Consider the following 17323-nt stretch of genomic DNA (forward strand, 5'->3'; position numbering starts at 1 on the left):
TGTATGACCTAATCACTGATGTTTCTTAAAACAGAGAAACCCAAGTATGGATCCATGAAGACACCAATGTCTGCTGCTTAACAGTAGTTTCTGTCAATATTTATCCTTTTGGTTAACAGTTAGCTTCCTGTATTTGCCCAAATCCATCTAGGTGCATTTCATGGAGAAAAGAAAAGTTGTTTGAATCCTCTCTAAAATTCCTCATCTCCCAAATTTGTGTGTCACCTTGGTTAAGGAAACATAAAAAAAGTGGTCGAAGCAAAAATATTAAAGTATGTGTGGAAGTTAAGCAGGGAGTGAGTACTAGACAAGACTCAGAAGGCTACCCAATTCTTTTTATGTTTAAAGTTCCAGTGGCTCGGGGTTCATATCCAAGGATTGTTAAAACAAATGAAAAATAAATAGAAAATGCTGATGCTCAGACTGAGCAGAGAACACAAGGTAGGTAAGATAACTCAGCAACGTAACTGAGTTTTGATCAGGTTTCAGCTACCATTCACACAGTTTCTTATCTAGGCTTCTTATTACTGGTATTATTTGGGATAGCAGTAAGAGTTTTCTACTTATTCATCGGGTATCTAATAGCAGTGACAACAATACCAATAAAACCAAACAAGGAACCCTTGGCTTCAGATCAAATATCAGTAAGGGGTATCACAAGTCGATTATAAATTCATTCTAGAAGAAAGCTGGACTACTACATAAGAAGATCAATTCACAGACCATTTCAGACACTCCAGTCAACACTTGGAGAAACACAGCTCGGGCTGGAGGAGTACTAACAATGCCTGGTTTTCTCACAGTACCTGAGGTGTAATCTGCTGCTGCATGCCTGATCTCATATTGATGCCAACAGGAGTGTTTGCTGCAAACTGGTTTAAGATAGCTTGCCGATTTTGGTGTATCAACTAGAGAAAAATGTAAACAATGAGATATCATATTTCTATATGCAAACATATACTTTGGCCCTCACAGAGTGACACAACCTTTTTATTGATTACTAACAAGTAGTATTACAGGTTTAGTAAGATTATTTCCCATGTTTATTTGCCAAAAGGCTGGCAATTCCTAACATTTATCAAATACTTCTTGTCTACAGAACACCAAATATGACAAAGCATTTAAAAGCAGAATCCATATTCATGTACATATATATATATATACACATATATATATATATATATGCAGATAGGTATATACACATATCGTACATACAGCGTACTTTTTAAAACATGCTAATACTTAATTATTTCAGTCAAGTACAATAATGGAGAGAAAAGAAACATCAGCCCTTGGTCTTAAACACTTGTAAATATAAAAATAAGTATATAATAGGGCACATTCTATAAAAGTTTGGAAGATGAATGGAAAAGTTGAGGCACTTCTCATTTGAAGACTGACTGTCGGATGGGTACATATTTGGGGAAATCCAACATGATTTCATTCACTGAAGAGAATTATGTAAGAAACAAATGGTTTGAGAAAATAGACTATTTATTTAACTAGAAGAAGTAATTACTTTAGACCAGCATTTCCCAAATTGGTGTTCTAAAGAACACTGTTCTGCAGGATATTAATAGATGTGCCAGGAAAATAGCATGCTGTGCTGTATTAAGTATTGGAAATGATGGGTTACACAAGGTGAAACAGATTTCTTTACTGCAGTAATTCTATGAGCCTTTAATTGACCAAAGCACACTATGGATCTTCAAGAAGGCGTTATACTATGCAACTTGTTCTCAGAAACCTTTTTTCCTGACACGTAGCCATTAACATGACTACAGAACAATCTTGTATGGAACGCTAGTTTGGAAGACGCTGTCTGTATTGGACTTAGGGTTCCAGGTCATAGGCATTCCTTAACTTTATCAGGTAACAAAACAAGCATCCTTGGAAGTGATATTTCCTGATAAACAATCTATAGCTTAAAGAATTTCTTGCTCAATAATTTGATATGAATAAACTGTTCAGAGAGATAACAGCAACAATATCAATACTATTTTGTGTTTATATGGTATTTTATAACATAAATTACTAATAAACACATTAACATGTCAATATAGTTTACATTTTAATACATTTAATATATTCCAATATACTAAATGCAAACTAGAAAGACTAAGAAAGTTTTGTAAGAAAATCCATATTGTTGTAAAAAGTGATGAAATCACCCATTTCCAAACAGCTCAATTCTTAATTCTGGTTTCATTAATTTTCTGACTCCCATTAGGTCAGAAAACAAACTGTTTTTGGGGGGAAAGCTCAACAGAATATAAGGATTAAAATGAAAATTTTCAGGCATTTGTGGAATATGATAAAACATTTGGAATCGCTTAAAAAATAAAGATATGAACATTATGGTTTTAAAAGTCAAAGGGACTCCTAAGTACAAAAATCTATATACTTGTTAAATTCTACAGACCACAGACATACGTTTAAATAAACCATGAATTTTATGAAGATTTATAAACAAAACAAAACAAAACAAAACTAACTGTATGCAAGATACTACATAAGGTTTGAAGGCTAAAGAGGTGAGCATATTTCTTTCCTCCAGGAATTCTCTGTTGAGTGGCACAGGCCAATACAGAATGGCGCCACCCACAAGTGCTGTACGTGTGTATACAGGGATGTCTACAACTAACTCAGCCGAAGACATGAAGGGAGGGACCAAGGGCATGAGTGAGCTCAATGGGACCTTGAAAGATGAGAATGCCAGCTGGCAGGAGGATGGCAGAGTTAACCTGAGGCAGAAAGTACAGCGAGTCTAAAAACAGAAGACAAAGCAATGAGGACAGGTGAAAATACACGAATACGCAGTGATGAAGACAAGTAATGTTGCTGGGGGAGTGGGAGTTGGGATTCCAAACTTACAGCTTTATATATTCTTGGAATTGTGAGACAGTGTGAGAATGCAATGGGTGGGGATGGAGGAAAGATGCCTGAGAAGTAGTAAAATTGAGAAAATAACCTCAGGAAATATATTACTACCTTGGAAAATAAACAGGCTATTTTTGGAAGTAGAAGAAATTACTGCAATCTACAAGCACTTTCTGCAAAATTGATCTGTTTCTGCCCTTGAAATAATTCTTATTCATTTCCCCATCCTCCCCTTGACCATCTCTGTGCACAACCTGACTAATGCAGTGTACAGCTGCCTCACTCTGACCTACTAAACTGCTACCCATTATCTAGCAAGCAGATCAAGCTCTATTTCTGCCAAGGAAGTCTTCCCAAAATGATCACCATATCCTTTAACTCCTTGGAAATCTTGACTTTTGGTTGGTGGGTGGAGAGAGGTCAGTAGTCTTTACAGCTGGGGACATAAATTCAAAAGTCTACAGAGGCCAGGTCAAAAGACTTTTATTATAAAAGGAAATGTGGGGCTTGAGGCCAGTGGAACAGTACAAACTCAACCCACATGTATAAAACACCCCCCCCCCTTTCTCTCTCTCTCTCACACACACACACACACACACAGACACACACACACACACACACAGACAAACACACACACACCCAGAGTTCAGACCAGCTGACATTTTGTCTGTCTGAATGTTTTGTTTTTTTTTCCAATGCCTTACCAAGAAGTCCTTCTATAGGAAAACTAAAAGATGATTACCTAGCTAGAGGTTCTCAATCAGGGATGATTCTGCCCCACAAGAGACATTTAGCAATGTCTGAAGACATTTTTGGCTGTCTTGGGGAAAGGCTGCTACTGGCATCTAATGGGTAGAGGTCAGGGATGCTGCTAAACGTTCTTAAATGAATGGGAAAGTGCCCTATAACTAGAATTATCTATCCCAAACTTTCAAGAGTGCCAAGATTGAAAACCTGGATTCAGCCACCGTGTAAATTTTTGACAAGGAGTTCTTTTAAAGAAGCTCATTCTTACATCAGGCAGTTTTCATTGTCAGAATTCTAGAGGTGAAATTTGCCTCCCTGTATTTTCTGCCCTTTGATCTTAGTTCTACTTTCTGGTTACTTCTATTTTCTACATAATATAAAAAATTATCAATAGTGGTTCTTCTACCAGTTCCATACCCTTCTTCAGTACCCTAACACATAACACAAGTGGACTTGACTTGTTTTAAGATGGCTAAGTAATCACATTTCTTTACCTGTCTCAACTGTTACTCTCTTTTCAAAAAAATTTTTGTAATATTTATTTATTTTTGAGAGAGACAGAGACAGAATGCGAGTGGGTTAGGTGTAGAGAGAGGAAGACACAGAATCCGAAGTGGGCTCCTGGCTCTGAGCTGTCAGCGCAGAGTCCGACGCAGGGCTCGAACTCACGAGCTGTGAGATCATGACCTGGAGCTGAAGTTGAATGCTCAACCGACTGAGCCACCCAGGCACCCCTCCCTTTTCATATTATCCTTTTCTTGGGAGTATGAGGACCCTTGCTGGAGAAGAAGAAAACAAAACTAGAACAGAATAATTACATCTCTTATCAGCCAATGTTATACCATTTTCTACAAGCAACAGGTCTACCCATTTTTGCTGTTGTCCTTTTCTGAAAATAGAACTTTAGAAATTCTTTTTTTTTTTTTAATGTTTTTATTTATTTTTGAGACAGAGAGAGAGCATGAGCAGGGGAGGGGCAGAGAGAGAGGGAGACACAGAATCCAAAGCAGGCTCCAGGCTCCGAGCTGTCAGCCCAGAGCCTGACACGGGGCTCAAACTCACAGACTGTGAGATCATGACCTGAGCTGAAGTTGGACGCTTAACCGACTGAGCCACCCAGGCGCCCCATCAACTAATGCATCTCTACTAGTTTCCTAGGGTGTTTTTCCTCCCCTTGCCCCCCCCCCCCGCCACCAACTAGGGATTATTCATAACTGTATAATAAAATTTAAAATCTTAGAATCTTTTTACTCTTTGTGTACCATATTCCAGTCAATGAGATATAGTTAAGGTCAAGAAATAGGTTTTTAAACTGATCTTCTTAAAATCCATTAAAAAGAAATAAACTGTGATGTAGATCTGAGTTTGTACCTTTCTTTTCTCAAACCATCAGGCACTGTCCTAAATTCCCGCCTATGAGATGTTTTACATCTCCTGTGTTTCGCAAGAGGGAAGAAGGCATGAGAGGATATGACCAACAAGTAAACAGATGATTTCAATCTAGAGAGATAAGTGTATTATGAACACCATGTTATGAATCTGAGATATTCTGGATACTAATCCTTTGTCAGTTATACGGGGTTGCAAATATCTTCCCTGAGTCTATGGCTTGTCTTTTAACCTTGTTTATGGTTATCTTTTTTTTTAATGTTTATTTATTTTTGAGAGACTGAGAGAGACACAGCACGACTGGGGGAGGGGCAGAGAGAGAGGGAGACACAGACTCTGAAGGGACACAGACTCCGAAGCAGGCTCCAGGCTCTGAGCTGTCCACACAGAGCCTGACGCAGGGCTCGAACCCACAAACCACGAGATCATGACCTGAGCCAAAGTCAGAGGCTTAACAGACTGAGCCACCCAGGCGCCCTGTTATCTTTTGTAAGTTTTAAACTTGGAATGCAAAAATCAACCTTTTCCTTTATGTCATTTTTTTTAGGGCCACAGAAATCTCATATTCATATTTAGGTCATTAAAATACCCAGAATTTATGTTTGTGCATGGCATGAGATAATGAATCTAATCGAATTTTTTCCCCTCATGGACAGCCAAACGTACTAGCATTTATTCTATAGGCCATCCTTTCTCCACTGATTGCCACTTCTGTCCCTTATAAAATCTTTATATACATCTGAGTGTATGTCTGGGTTCTCTACTGTGTTCCAATTGGAAGAACTGTCTATCCCTATGACAGTTCCACATTGTTTTAAGTTCCAAAGCTTGGTTTTAAATCTTGGTATCTGGTAAGGCAAGTTCATCCTCCTTCTTTAAGATTTCGTACTCATGCTTCTAAAATAAAGTTAGCATTTATTTGTTAAGTTTCATGTTGAGATTCTGACTGGAATTCTACTGAATTTAATTAATTTCAGAACAATTGTCATCTTTAAAAAAATTTAACATTCATTTCTGAGACAGAGAGACAGAGTATGAGTAGGGGACAGGCAGAGAGAGAGAGGGAGACACAGAATCTGAAGCAGGCTCCGGGCTCTGAGCTGTCGACACAGAGCCTGGTGTGGGCCCGAACCCAGGGACCATAAGATCATGATCTGAGACAAAGTCAGACACTTAACCGACTGAGCCACCCAGGCGCCCCCCAAAATTGCCATCTTTATGATAGTCTTTCAACTCACTAATATCTTCGTTTGGATCTTTTTTTTAACTTGCAATTACGATTAATAATTTTCTAAGTTTTATAAATTGGGAACATATTTTGAAATTATATTTCCTAATTGGTTGTTGATAATAAAAAGGATTGCTATTAATCTTTATTTCTTGGGTTTTTTTTTTTTCTAGAAACACTGCGAAACTTCTCAATTAATTCTAAGTCCTCTGTAGGTTCTCTTGGATTTTCTACATAAGCAGTTGCAGTGTTCGTCTATGATTATTTTGTTTCTTCCTCATGTTTGCTTTCTATTTCAAAATCACTTAATTTTTAGTATGCCAATTTTTAGTGTTTTTCTTTTTCTCTGCACTAATATGAACTTATTCATTTAAAATATACATCCTGTCATCTAATGGAATTCAGGCAGGAGAAAGGGCAAGTGTTCCATCTCAGTTCACCAATTTGATCCCAACACGTGCAACTTTAAATAAACCTCCATTTCTTGATTTTATCAGGTATTGTTATTGCCAACTCACAGCCATTTACCCTCCCCTTCCTCCTCAATGACAAACTCGGAGTTTGTTCAGCTGACTATCCCAAATCATGCACAAGGGGTTAACTGTGTGCTCTAAGCCAATCCTTGCCATCAGGTGGTTAAGGGTGTACATGTGACTCAGTTCTGGCTGGCCAGACATGTGAAAAAACAATTTTCCCCCTGTTTTCTTTTTTTGGAGTGGTAGGGAGGAAAGAAGGGCAAGAACCTGGAAAAAGCTTCTTGGCTTACGGAAAAAGATGCACAGGTGCATGTGATATTTGTAACCACTGGAGCCATTTTTCTAGTTGCCAGGGATTAGAGAGTAAAAAGATAGAAAGAACGTAGGTCCTTGGATAACATTCTTGAGCATGTGAGGTAACCACACCTCAACCTGTCTCTACTTTGTATCATCTCATTATCTGAGTCAAAATACTTTTTAAAAATGGTTTCACTCCTTTGAATTGATGTTTTTTCTTTCCATGTTGCTGAAAGCATCTTAACTGAAACGATGATGGAGATAAGCCTTGGCCAGACCTCACAGAGAGCCCTTAACTCACACAGAAGACTCCAAGCATTTACAGACTGTGGACTGGGATGTCCCACTGTTATACAGAAGAACTTATGGTCCAGAACCCAGAAAGTAGGTCTGGATGATGAGGCTCATTTGGTAGCAAAGTATTGTCTTACACGGCATTATAGGTTGTTTTGTGTACTGACATATCTCAGGGCTCAAAACTTTCTCTAACTTGATGGATATTTCACTCTGTTGGGTTACCAAGACCACCGAACTTTGGACATGTCTCCCTGATATTTAAAGGAAGCAACAAGGAGCCACATTCGTCTATTTGCACCCTTATTTCATGTGTACCCTCTGCATTGCTACCTCTGCTTATCAGCTGTTTTAGGAAAAAATCAAAGTAAAAGTGATTTTTTTCCCCAAACTACGTGTGAATTATTATCTCATCCATTCACAAACCTAACCTAGACTGTTGATCTGGCCTTGCTCAATGAACCCTTGCCTTTAAACAGTATTTACTGACTCTACCCTGTAAAATGAAAATCAGCACACCTACGTTTTCCTCTACTTTTTGGGTTAACCCTTAATCACTACTTGCACTGTTATGTAAGTTTCCAGTTGTGTATGTTTGGAATACTCCAAGCTGATGGGAAGTTCTAAAAGTTGCCTGTATCTCCTTAATTCTTTGTATTCCTCATAGTACCTAGTAGTCTCCCTAAATATGTTTTGCGAATGACATGTTTTGTGAACCAATAAGCATTTCTTATTCTTGTGCTCTCTACTGAATAATGACAAGTTATAGCAAGAGGTAGTTTACCTTCAGCTAATACTCAGAACACATTACTATTTCCTTTCTAGATTTCTCTTTTCTTCCCTCTTCCCCTAATTGCTCTTTCAGTTCTTTATTCCACCCTAGAATTTTAAATAGTATTCCTTTTTTTTTGTTATTATACCATTAATAATTTTTTCCTATCTCGTCTGGAGCTCCCTTTCTCTTTGTCCCTTTCATCATCTTCTTTTTAAGTGGAATGGAAACTCATTTTATATTACTTATTGTATTTACTGAATATAATTTGATAATAAGAGCTAGTGTTTAGTGTTACTGCATGCCTGGCACTATGTTAAGATCTTTACATGTACTAACTCATCTAATCTACACACCGCCGATGAGGTAGAGGAGTTATTTATTAGTCTCCTTTTATGGCTATAATCAGAAATCAGAGGCTTTAAAAGGGTAAATCATTTGATTGCCAACCCACCTAAGTAAGGTCAGAAGTAGGACTTGAATCTAGAGCTCCGATAACATTATATAATATTGCCTTTCTAATATAATTTAGTTCCTTCTTTCTCTTCCTTTCTGAATTTCTAACACTCTAGGAAATTGCTTTAAATACTTTACAGAAAATCCAAAGTAATACATACAGATGGTTAAAAAAATACAAAAAGATAAATAAGAAGAAGTAACAATCTATAGTGCTGGTCCCACTTCCTAGAGCCGATACTTTTAACCATTTGCTTTTTTGGTCTTGATGCTTATCTCTGTATGTGCTGCTCATTCCATCTTAAATATTTATGCCATTATACCCATTCATTACCTGTCATGAGAGAGAAGATTTAACTCACCCACAACTCCCCAGACCCCCAAACTATCCTTTCCTCTACTCTACTCTCCTAATATAATAACATCATTAAGCTTCAATCACTCCAACTTCAAACAACAAAGATTCCATTTTCTGTTCCATCAATCAATCATAACAGTACCTTTTGATGCTCTACTTGATAAATTAAGCTACATATTTCTCTTTATTAATTTAATAATGATATGACGTTCGTCCTAAATATTTTGTCTCAAAAAACAAAATCCACTTGCTTTAAAATTTTAAGTCTCACAGTACTGTTATGAGCCAGTTGCCTTTAGCTGAATGAACGTGTTCTTTATTTTATCCTAGCAGACCAAGGACAGTTTTTTGAGTCTTTCACAAAGGTTGTGGGACTACTCCCACTTAATACCTTTCTTGTAGCAATTAGGCTGTTCTTATTTCAGAGAGGGAGCCAGCACATGCCTTTAAATGTATCACCTGCTAAAAAAGAGTGCTCACCTGCTGCTGTCCCTGCAAGCGCTGCTGAAGCTGAAGCCGCAGCTGGTTGGGGGCAGCGGGAGGTCTGTTCAGAGTCTGTCTGGGCTGCATGCCCATGCTGGGTGAAAAAGCGCCTCGGGGAGGTGTCACTTGAACAGGCATAGTCCCCAGGGAAGGTTTTTGCCTGACCATGCCTTGGAAAGGGCTGGAGAGATTGGCAGTAGGTGAAGGAGAAGAATAAGGCTGGGAATAAAGGTTGGGTCTTTCGTCCATCATCAAAGGTGGTGTTGCTTGTTGTGGTGGGAATCTCTCTGATAACACATCTAATCCACCTCCCTGTTGGACAGCAAGCCAGAACATTTTACAAATAAGTTAATGCCAATACGTGACATGCTTCTCTATATAATCTTGGATCTGAGAACATTTACCTCTAGAACGTCTTATTATAAAATATTCATGTTGAAGTCATGAAGCTCTCTAGGAGTTTGCTACATAAAGGAATCACTTATGAAAAGTTAACTTTTGAAATGGAGTAACAGATGAACTGAGATGTTTAAAATCTCAGAAAAGAGATAAAAACATGGTTAAAACAAAAGGCCCTAAAATCAGTGAGATAAAGCTAAAAGGTTTAAAAAGAACCACATTGCAAAGCCTAAGAGAGAACAAACTTTACCTGTAATAGTTTACCATGAGGAGTTAGATTCCTAAAGGAGGGATTAATTAAGCATTTTTCTATCTCAAATACAAAGTTCATCCTTTTCTCTTATTTGAAAAAAATTCATAGCTGGCCTAACAGAATGCCATAGCTATGGCTTTCAGAATTTATACTATTATTCACTGTAAAAAAATCTAATTTAAATTGTGACCCGGTGTATGTAACTGAAAGGAAAATTTTATGAAACATAACTTCCCCTTTTTGTGGGCTATGCATTCTGATACCTTATATTCTACTCCTTAAAAGAATGTTGATTTTTTAACCTCACAGTGTGAAAAATGCTTGGAAGTTGGAGCATCATGGAATATATAGGTTGAGGTCTAGCACGAATGAAGGATAAATTAAGTCCTAGAATAAGAAGTAATGATATAATGTTGGATTCTATTCTAGGGGGAGCTTCTAAGATTCTGTTCCATAGTGAAACGCGAAGACTTTCTAATTCTAACTATTTGTAATTATTATGATTTTTTGTTTAAAAAACTCATTAGTTAGCTATTATATATTTTGACAATTTTCACAAGAATAAATTATAAAACCACAAAAAACATAGTGAGAACAGTATTGAAAAATCTTGCTTAAAAATAATTCTCTAGCTTCTCAGGATTGTATCAGTTATATAAGGCCGAGCTTAATAAATACCTGGACAAGTTTGTCAATCCCCAGAGCTCTATCTAGTTCAGCTAGCTCCGTTTCATCTTTGCCGCTGAGGAAGGACACCAGCTGTTCAAGAAGAGCCTTCTCATCATTTCTTCCTTCTACTGTTGTTGGTGGACAGAGAAGCTCATCTAATTGTGAACTAATACACTGGCTATAGAATCAAAAGATAGAAATGTTTAAGACTGATACAGCAAATAAGTATTCAATCTCAGTAATGCAAATATATATATGTATATATGATACGAACACATATGCAAGTCTTATTCTAGAAAGTTCTTTGCTGAGATGCTTTTTCGACCAATTCTTACACAAAGAAATGTTCTACACTTATGTGAAAAAACTTATAAATGTTCTATATGTAGCTGGAATGTATTTTCACTATTTTATCAATCACTGAACTTTGCTTCCATACTCTTCCTGTTAGCTTATAGAATTAGCCTAAAAAATTAACTAAACATAGTTAAGAAAGGAAAAACAATTTTTGGTGAAAATCAAAAATAAAAATCAATCAAAATCTCATAAAAAATCATCCAGCCTATGGTAAGATTTATTCTATTTATACTTAACTCTCAAAGATGATCAAATCATATTGATAATATGACAAGATGACCATTTACCCAAGAAATTAAACTAGAAAAAAGAAACATGCTCAGTGTTAAGCAACAACAACAAAAAAATGTTGATTACATGAAGGAAATACATAGTCTAATCCAAAAGGATGCCAATTGATGCATAAAATTTAGAAATATATAGAAAATAGTATTAATAATACAAATATAATGACATAATTTTAAGGATTCTTTTTGGGGGAAGGTAAGTGGGAATGCAGTTCATAGTTAAAAGCTCTAAGCCACACTCGATACTGTCTAGTCATCCTTTGGTTGCTATGTATGAAATGTACTCTTCTCTAATGTTTTGGAATAGAGCTACTTATGTCAATTAAGCAATTAAATTGTAATCAAGATGGGACACTAAGTAGATGTAAAATGTACCTTCTCTTATTAACCATCTTGCTCCAAAAAGAAACTCTGGACAAAATAATTATACAACTAAAAGCTCAAGAGCTTTCAGGATAATTGTTATACTGAGCTCACTTCATCTACAGGTCTCAGAAACTGTATAAGAATCAATCAAAGCAAAGCAAGAGATGAAAAATAAAACAACCACTGCATACTATGTCAATCGCTTGGTAATTACAATACATACCGGCCTTGCAGTCACACAGTAAATAAATCTGTTTAACTTGGTGTCTTCCTACATCCCCTTTTTTTCATTAAACATTCACTTCTACTGCTAGCTCACAAAATACCAATGTAGGCTGGAATCCAGTGTGGGAAAAGTAGTTCTTTGTTGAAATTGGTATCTGATAATTTTAATTTTTTAATTTTTAAAATTTTTTTATGTTTATTTATTTTTGAGAGAGAGCAAGCAAGCAGGGAAGGAGCAGAGAGAGAGGGAGACACGGAATCCAAAGTAGGCTCCAGGCTCTGAGCTGTCAGCCCAGAGCCCAACACAGGGCTCAAATTCACAAACCGCGAGATCATGACCTGAGCCGAAGTTGGACACTTAACCGACTGAGCCACCCAGGCACCCCAAGTATCTGATGTTTTTTAAAGTAGGAAATGTGTTACTCACTCTTCTGGTTTATTCTGATTTACGGTAGTCACTGTATTATTTGCCCATGGAATCTGATCACCTGTTCCTGGCTGTCCAAACTGGTTATCAATTGCTTCCAATTCCAGCTCCGGTAATCCTGGAAAAAGCAAGAAGTCAGGATCACAGTGGAAGATAAAAAGACAGTATTTTTCAGAAGTAATATATTGTGTAATAGAATGAGATTTCCCCTATAAAATATTATTTCGATGATACAAAGGTCCCTTATTCAGAAACTTAAACTATCTAGAATGTGGCCACATAATAACCAGTGAGAAAGAAAAAGTCTCTGAATCAAAGACAATCTGATGTAAAAAAGCCTGCACGTAAGTTGACGTTATCATAGGAGAATCACTCAGAATTTTGCCAAAAATTATCTCTTTTATTTCTTTTTAACTGTTTTCTTTTTTATTTCTTTAATTTTTAAGTAATATCTACACCCAACATGGGGCTCGAACTCACAGCCCTGACTGAGATCAAGAGTTGCATGCTCCACTGACCGAGACAGCCAGGCACCCCAGAAATTATTTTTTTTAAAGATAATTATAACAATTTTGGTTAACTGCTTTTTCAGTCTACAGGGCAGTATAATACACTATAGGTAGGGACAGTGTTATCATGAAATGAGAGTGGCAAACAAAAGATGTTCTATAAAAGGCAGTAACAGAAACTATAGGGCACAGCAGTCTGGGGTCGTTTAGAAAATGGACAAAGCTCTGTAGCTGTTAACTAAGAATATATCTGTATAATAACAGCATAACGACTGATGCTTATAACAATGACAAATGAAAAAAGACATCAAATTATATCTTGTAATGGAAGAAAATAGTATATGCATTTTAGAAAGTTTTGGTTAGGCATTTTCTTTTCAAAACTTGATCATTACTGTTTATTCTATGAAAAATTGTAAATAACCTGAATTCCAGAAACTCAGGGAATGTTTAATGAACCCTGGTTTGGATAGTTACAGTGTCCAACTAAATGAAAAAGAAAATGACCTTATAAACCAAGATATTATGTGCAGAATGATTCTGGTTTTACAAATTATTTAGTATATATGAGTAGAAAAAAATTCTGGAAAGGAGTTTATCTTTGGTAGATTTTAGGTTGTGAGATTAAGGATGACTTTTATTTTCTTTTAATGCTTCTAATGGTTATTTGTAATTTCTGAAATGGACATATATTAATTAATCATTGTTATGGGCTGAACTGTATTCCCCCAAAATTCATATGAGAAGGTCTAACTCCTAGTAGCTCAGAATGTGACTGTATGTGGAGACAGGGTCTTCAGAGATGGGCAGGGAAGTTAGGGTGGGCTCTAATTCAAGATGACTGGCGTTCTTATAAGAAGAGGAGATTAGGACACAGACAAAACACAGATAGAGGGATGACCACAAGGCCACTGCAAGGAGGCAGCCATCCATAAGCCCAGGAGAGGCCTCGGAAGAAACCAAACCTGCCAACCCCCTTCACCTTGGACTTCTAGCCTCCAGATCTGTAAGAAAATTAAATTCTGTTGTTTAGGCCACCTGATCTGTGGTATTTTATTATAGCAGCCTGAGAAAACTAGTATAATTTTTAAAAACCCAACTAAAAATGCGTTGGAGGTTGTTTTTTTTTAAGCGTATTTATTTATTTAGAGAAAGAGTGCAAGTCGGGGAGGGGCAGAGAGAGAGAGAGAGGGAGAGAAAGAATCCCAAGGAGGGGCAGAGAGAGAGAGAGAGGGGGACAGAAAGAATCCCAAGCAGGCTCCACACTGCCAGCACAGAGCCCAACGTGAGGCTTGAACCCAGGAACCATGAGATCATGACCTAAGCCGAAGTCAGACACTCATCTGACTGAGCCACCCAGGCGCCCCAAAACACATTCACTTCTAAATGCAAATAATTATAGCTTTCAATTAAATTTGTCTTGTCTGTCATGACAAATGATAGAAAAATTAAATTCTGTAGATTCAGAAAAACAAAACAAATAACCACCAACAACACCAACCACAAATTCTGTAGATTCAGAAAAACAAAACAAATAACCACCAACAACACCAACCACAAATGATGATAATTCCTATCATTATTTATTTATTTATTTATTTATTTATTTATTTATTTTTTTTTTTTTAAGAAAGAATTCTTTTTTTGTTTTTTTTTTTTTTTTTCCAACGTTTTTTATTTATTTTTGGGACAGAGAGAGACAGAGCATGAACGGGGGAGGGGCAGAGAGAGAGGGAGACACAGAATCGGAAACAGGCTCCAGGCTCCGAGCCATCAGCCCAGAGCCTGACGCGGGGCTCGAACTCACGGACCGCGAGATCGTGACCTGGCTGAAGTCGGACGCTTAACCGACTGCGCCACCCAGGCACCCCTCCTATCATTATTTAAATCAGGAAGTTAGTCAAAGAAGATTATCTAAAGCTGTCCCACTGCTCTATTCCACACATTAATTCCTCAGTCCTATTCTATTTCAGAAATCTAACCTAGACAAAATTAATTATATTTAAGAGTCAAAGAAAATTTATATGGCTATCTACCATCAATACTGAATATTATAAGATAGTTTATTTGACTCAGTAATAGGACACAGTACCTCATTGGTGTCCTGGTGAGGAAAATATCAATAAGCTAGATAAAATTTCTCAAAATGAAGTAAGATTCATGTGCTAAGTTTGATGACTAGGAAGATAAACCCAAACAAATCAAACTTTGATTCAAGTAAAAGTTCTGTTTGCATAGGCGTTATGCTTAAAAGTTGGTTTTTATTCTAAGAGTTACCTCAACCTTTTAAGATTTCCTTTAGAAATTTATTTTTACAAAAAATTTGAGGATTTGCTGGAATGTTTTAAAAAATACACAAATATGGGCCCTTGGGTGGCTTAGTAGGTTGAGCATTCGACTTCGGCTCAGTTCATGATCTCATGGTTCGTGAGTTTGCGCCCCGCACCAGTCTTACTGCTGTCAGCACAGAACCTGCTTTCGATCCTCCATCCCCCCCACTCTCTGCCCCTCCCCTACTTGCTCTCTCAAAAATAAACAAACGTTAAAAAAAAGAAAAAAGAAAAACACAAGTTATCTTTGTTCGTCCAGGGAATAAATCTATTATTTTTGGTCATATTTGTGTCCCTATCACAAACACGAGTATGTACATATGTAACACAAGACAGGCAAAGTAATTTGTAGAGGCAAGCATCAATGCGTCTCCGTGTTGGAGAGGGACAGATGAAGTGGGGGTAGAAAACAAGCTCTTAGGGATCCCTGATCAAGCTATTTTTTTTTAATGTTTGTTTATTTTGAGAGAGAGAGAGAGAGAGAGAGGAGGGTAAGTGCGAGTGCATGTCAGTGGGAGAGGGGCACAGAGAGAAGAGAGAGGGAATCCCAAGCAGGCTCCATGCTGTCACTGCAGAGCCTGATATGGGGCTCGATCTCACAAATCATGAGATCATGACCTGAGCCAAAACCAAGAGTCAGATGCTTAACTTACTGAGCCACCCAAGTGCCCCATCCCTGATCAAGCTATTAATCTTTCTTATCATCTTTGCTTTCTTATCATCTTTGCTCAACATCATATTTTCTCCATTTCTAGTCTGGTTAAGACGAAAGCTTTATATATCCATTAGCCACAAAAAAGTTATGTTACTAAAAAATTTAAAAATTTCTCGGGGCACCTGGGTGGCGCAGTCAGTTAAGTGTCCAACTTCGGCTCAGGTCATGATCTTGCAGTCTGTGAGTTCAAGCTCCACGTTGGGTTCCGTGCTGACAGCTCAGAGCCTGGAGCCTGCTTCTATTCTGTGTCTCCCTCTCTCTCTGCCTCTCCCCCACTCACACTGTGTCTCTCAAAAATGAATAAAATGTTAAAAAATAAATAAATAAATAAATAAATATTTCTGCACACAGGTAGAAACCATTGTCTAACCATGGCAGCAGCTTTTGCACATTCTACTCTTTTAACAGACCATCCCTATCTAGTGATTCCATCGGTCAGCCACTTTTCCTCAGCCATTGATTAAGAGGTTTCTGGCTCAGTTTTGTGTTACATTTGGTTGTAGTGTTTTATTTTTCTAAATAAAAATAAAGCACAGCAGTTGCAGTGTTTTATTCTGCTAAATGTGATGTAGACAACAGATTAACTTATGTTAAAAAAAAAACCCTCCTATAAATCATAAGATAAAAATGGAAAAATCCAATAGATAAATGGCGAGGAAATATGAACAGGTCACATCCACGTGACTGAAAAATCACTGAATCACAGATCACTGAGAAACGATCAACCTAATTCACAAAAAAAGCAATACAGATTAAAGCTATACTGTGATACTTTAAAAAACCAAACCATCAGATTGGCAAAGATGAGAAAGTGTGTAAACTCGATGTCTTAGGATGTGTAGAAAGAAGAACATTCTCAGAGTGTAAACCGGTATAATAGCTGAGAAGGGCCATTTGGCAAAATCTATCTATCCTTTGACCAAGCAATTCTATTTAGAACTTCTATTTCAGTTACACTCTCATATGTAGTAAATTATCTCTACATAAGATTATACATTACAGCTTGATAAAATAGCAAAAGATACCAACAGGCACAATACTCTGTAAAAGGGAAGTTAAAATGGATTTTTTTAATTACTGAAAAAGTGCTTTATGTAAAACTCATTATTTTTTGAGTTATATAATTATTTTAACGTGCTACAAGTTAATGATCTTTAAAAAATAATAATCTCAGAATGTGTATGTCCATCAAACATAAGATCAACCACTTCACAAGATCATTCACTTATTCCAATGAAGTTGTCAGTGTTCAAATATTTTTGGAATTCTTCTAGATCGATCTAAAACAGTATACAGGTCCCTCAAAAAAATATATCTCCTTATAGTTAGTCTAATTTTGGTTCTGGTTAAAAGAAAGTATTATTGTTTTTTGGATCAACAAATTTGGCTCCAAATAACTCCAGAAA

At 36.9% G+C, this 17323-nt stretch overlaps 1 protein-coding gene across 16 annotated transcripts in view; it reads right to left on the reverse strand.

Moving 5' to 3' along the window:
• NCOA1 (nuclear receptor coactivator 1) overlaps nucleotides 1-17323 on the reverse strand; it is a 222125-nt gene that overhangs the window by 26494 nt on the left and 178308 nt on the right. For 15 of the 16 annotated variants that reach the window (XM_042933531.1, XM_042933532.1, XM_042933542.1 and 12 more), the window contains 4 exons: nucleotides 12364-12481; nucleotides 10711-10879; nucleotides 9378-9692; nucleotides 807-908 (listed from right to left, as the gene is read on the reverse strand). In XM_042933531.1, coding sequence (XP_042789465.1) covers nucleotides 807-908; nucleotides 9378-9692; nucleotides 10711-10879; nucleotides 12364-12481 — 704 coding nt within the window. The remainder of the gene's footprint in view (nucleotides 1-806; nucleotides 909-9377; nucleotides 9693-10710; nucleotides 10880-12363; nucleotides 12482-17323) is intronic. The other variant, XM_042933544.1, reaches the window with a different exon arrangement.

This window comes from Panthera leo, chromosome A3 (assembly GCF_018350215.1).
Source record: "Panthera leo isolate Ple1 chromosome A3, P.leo_Ple1_pat1.1, whole genome shotgun sequence".
Classification (NCBI taxonomy): domain Eukaryota; kingdom Metazoa; phylum Chordata; class Mammalia; order Carnivora; family Felidae; genus Panthera; species Panthera leo.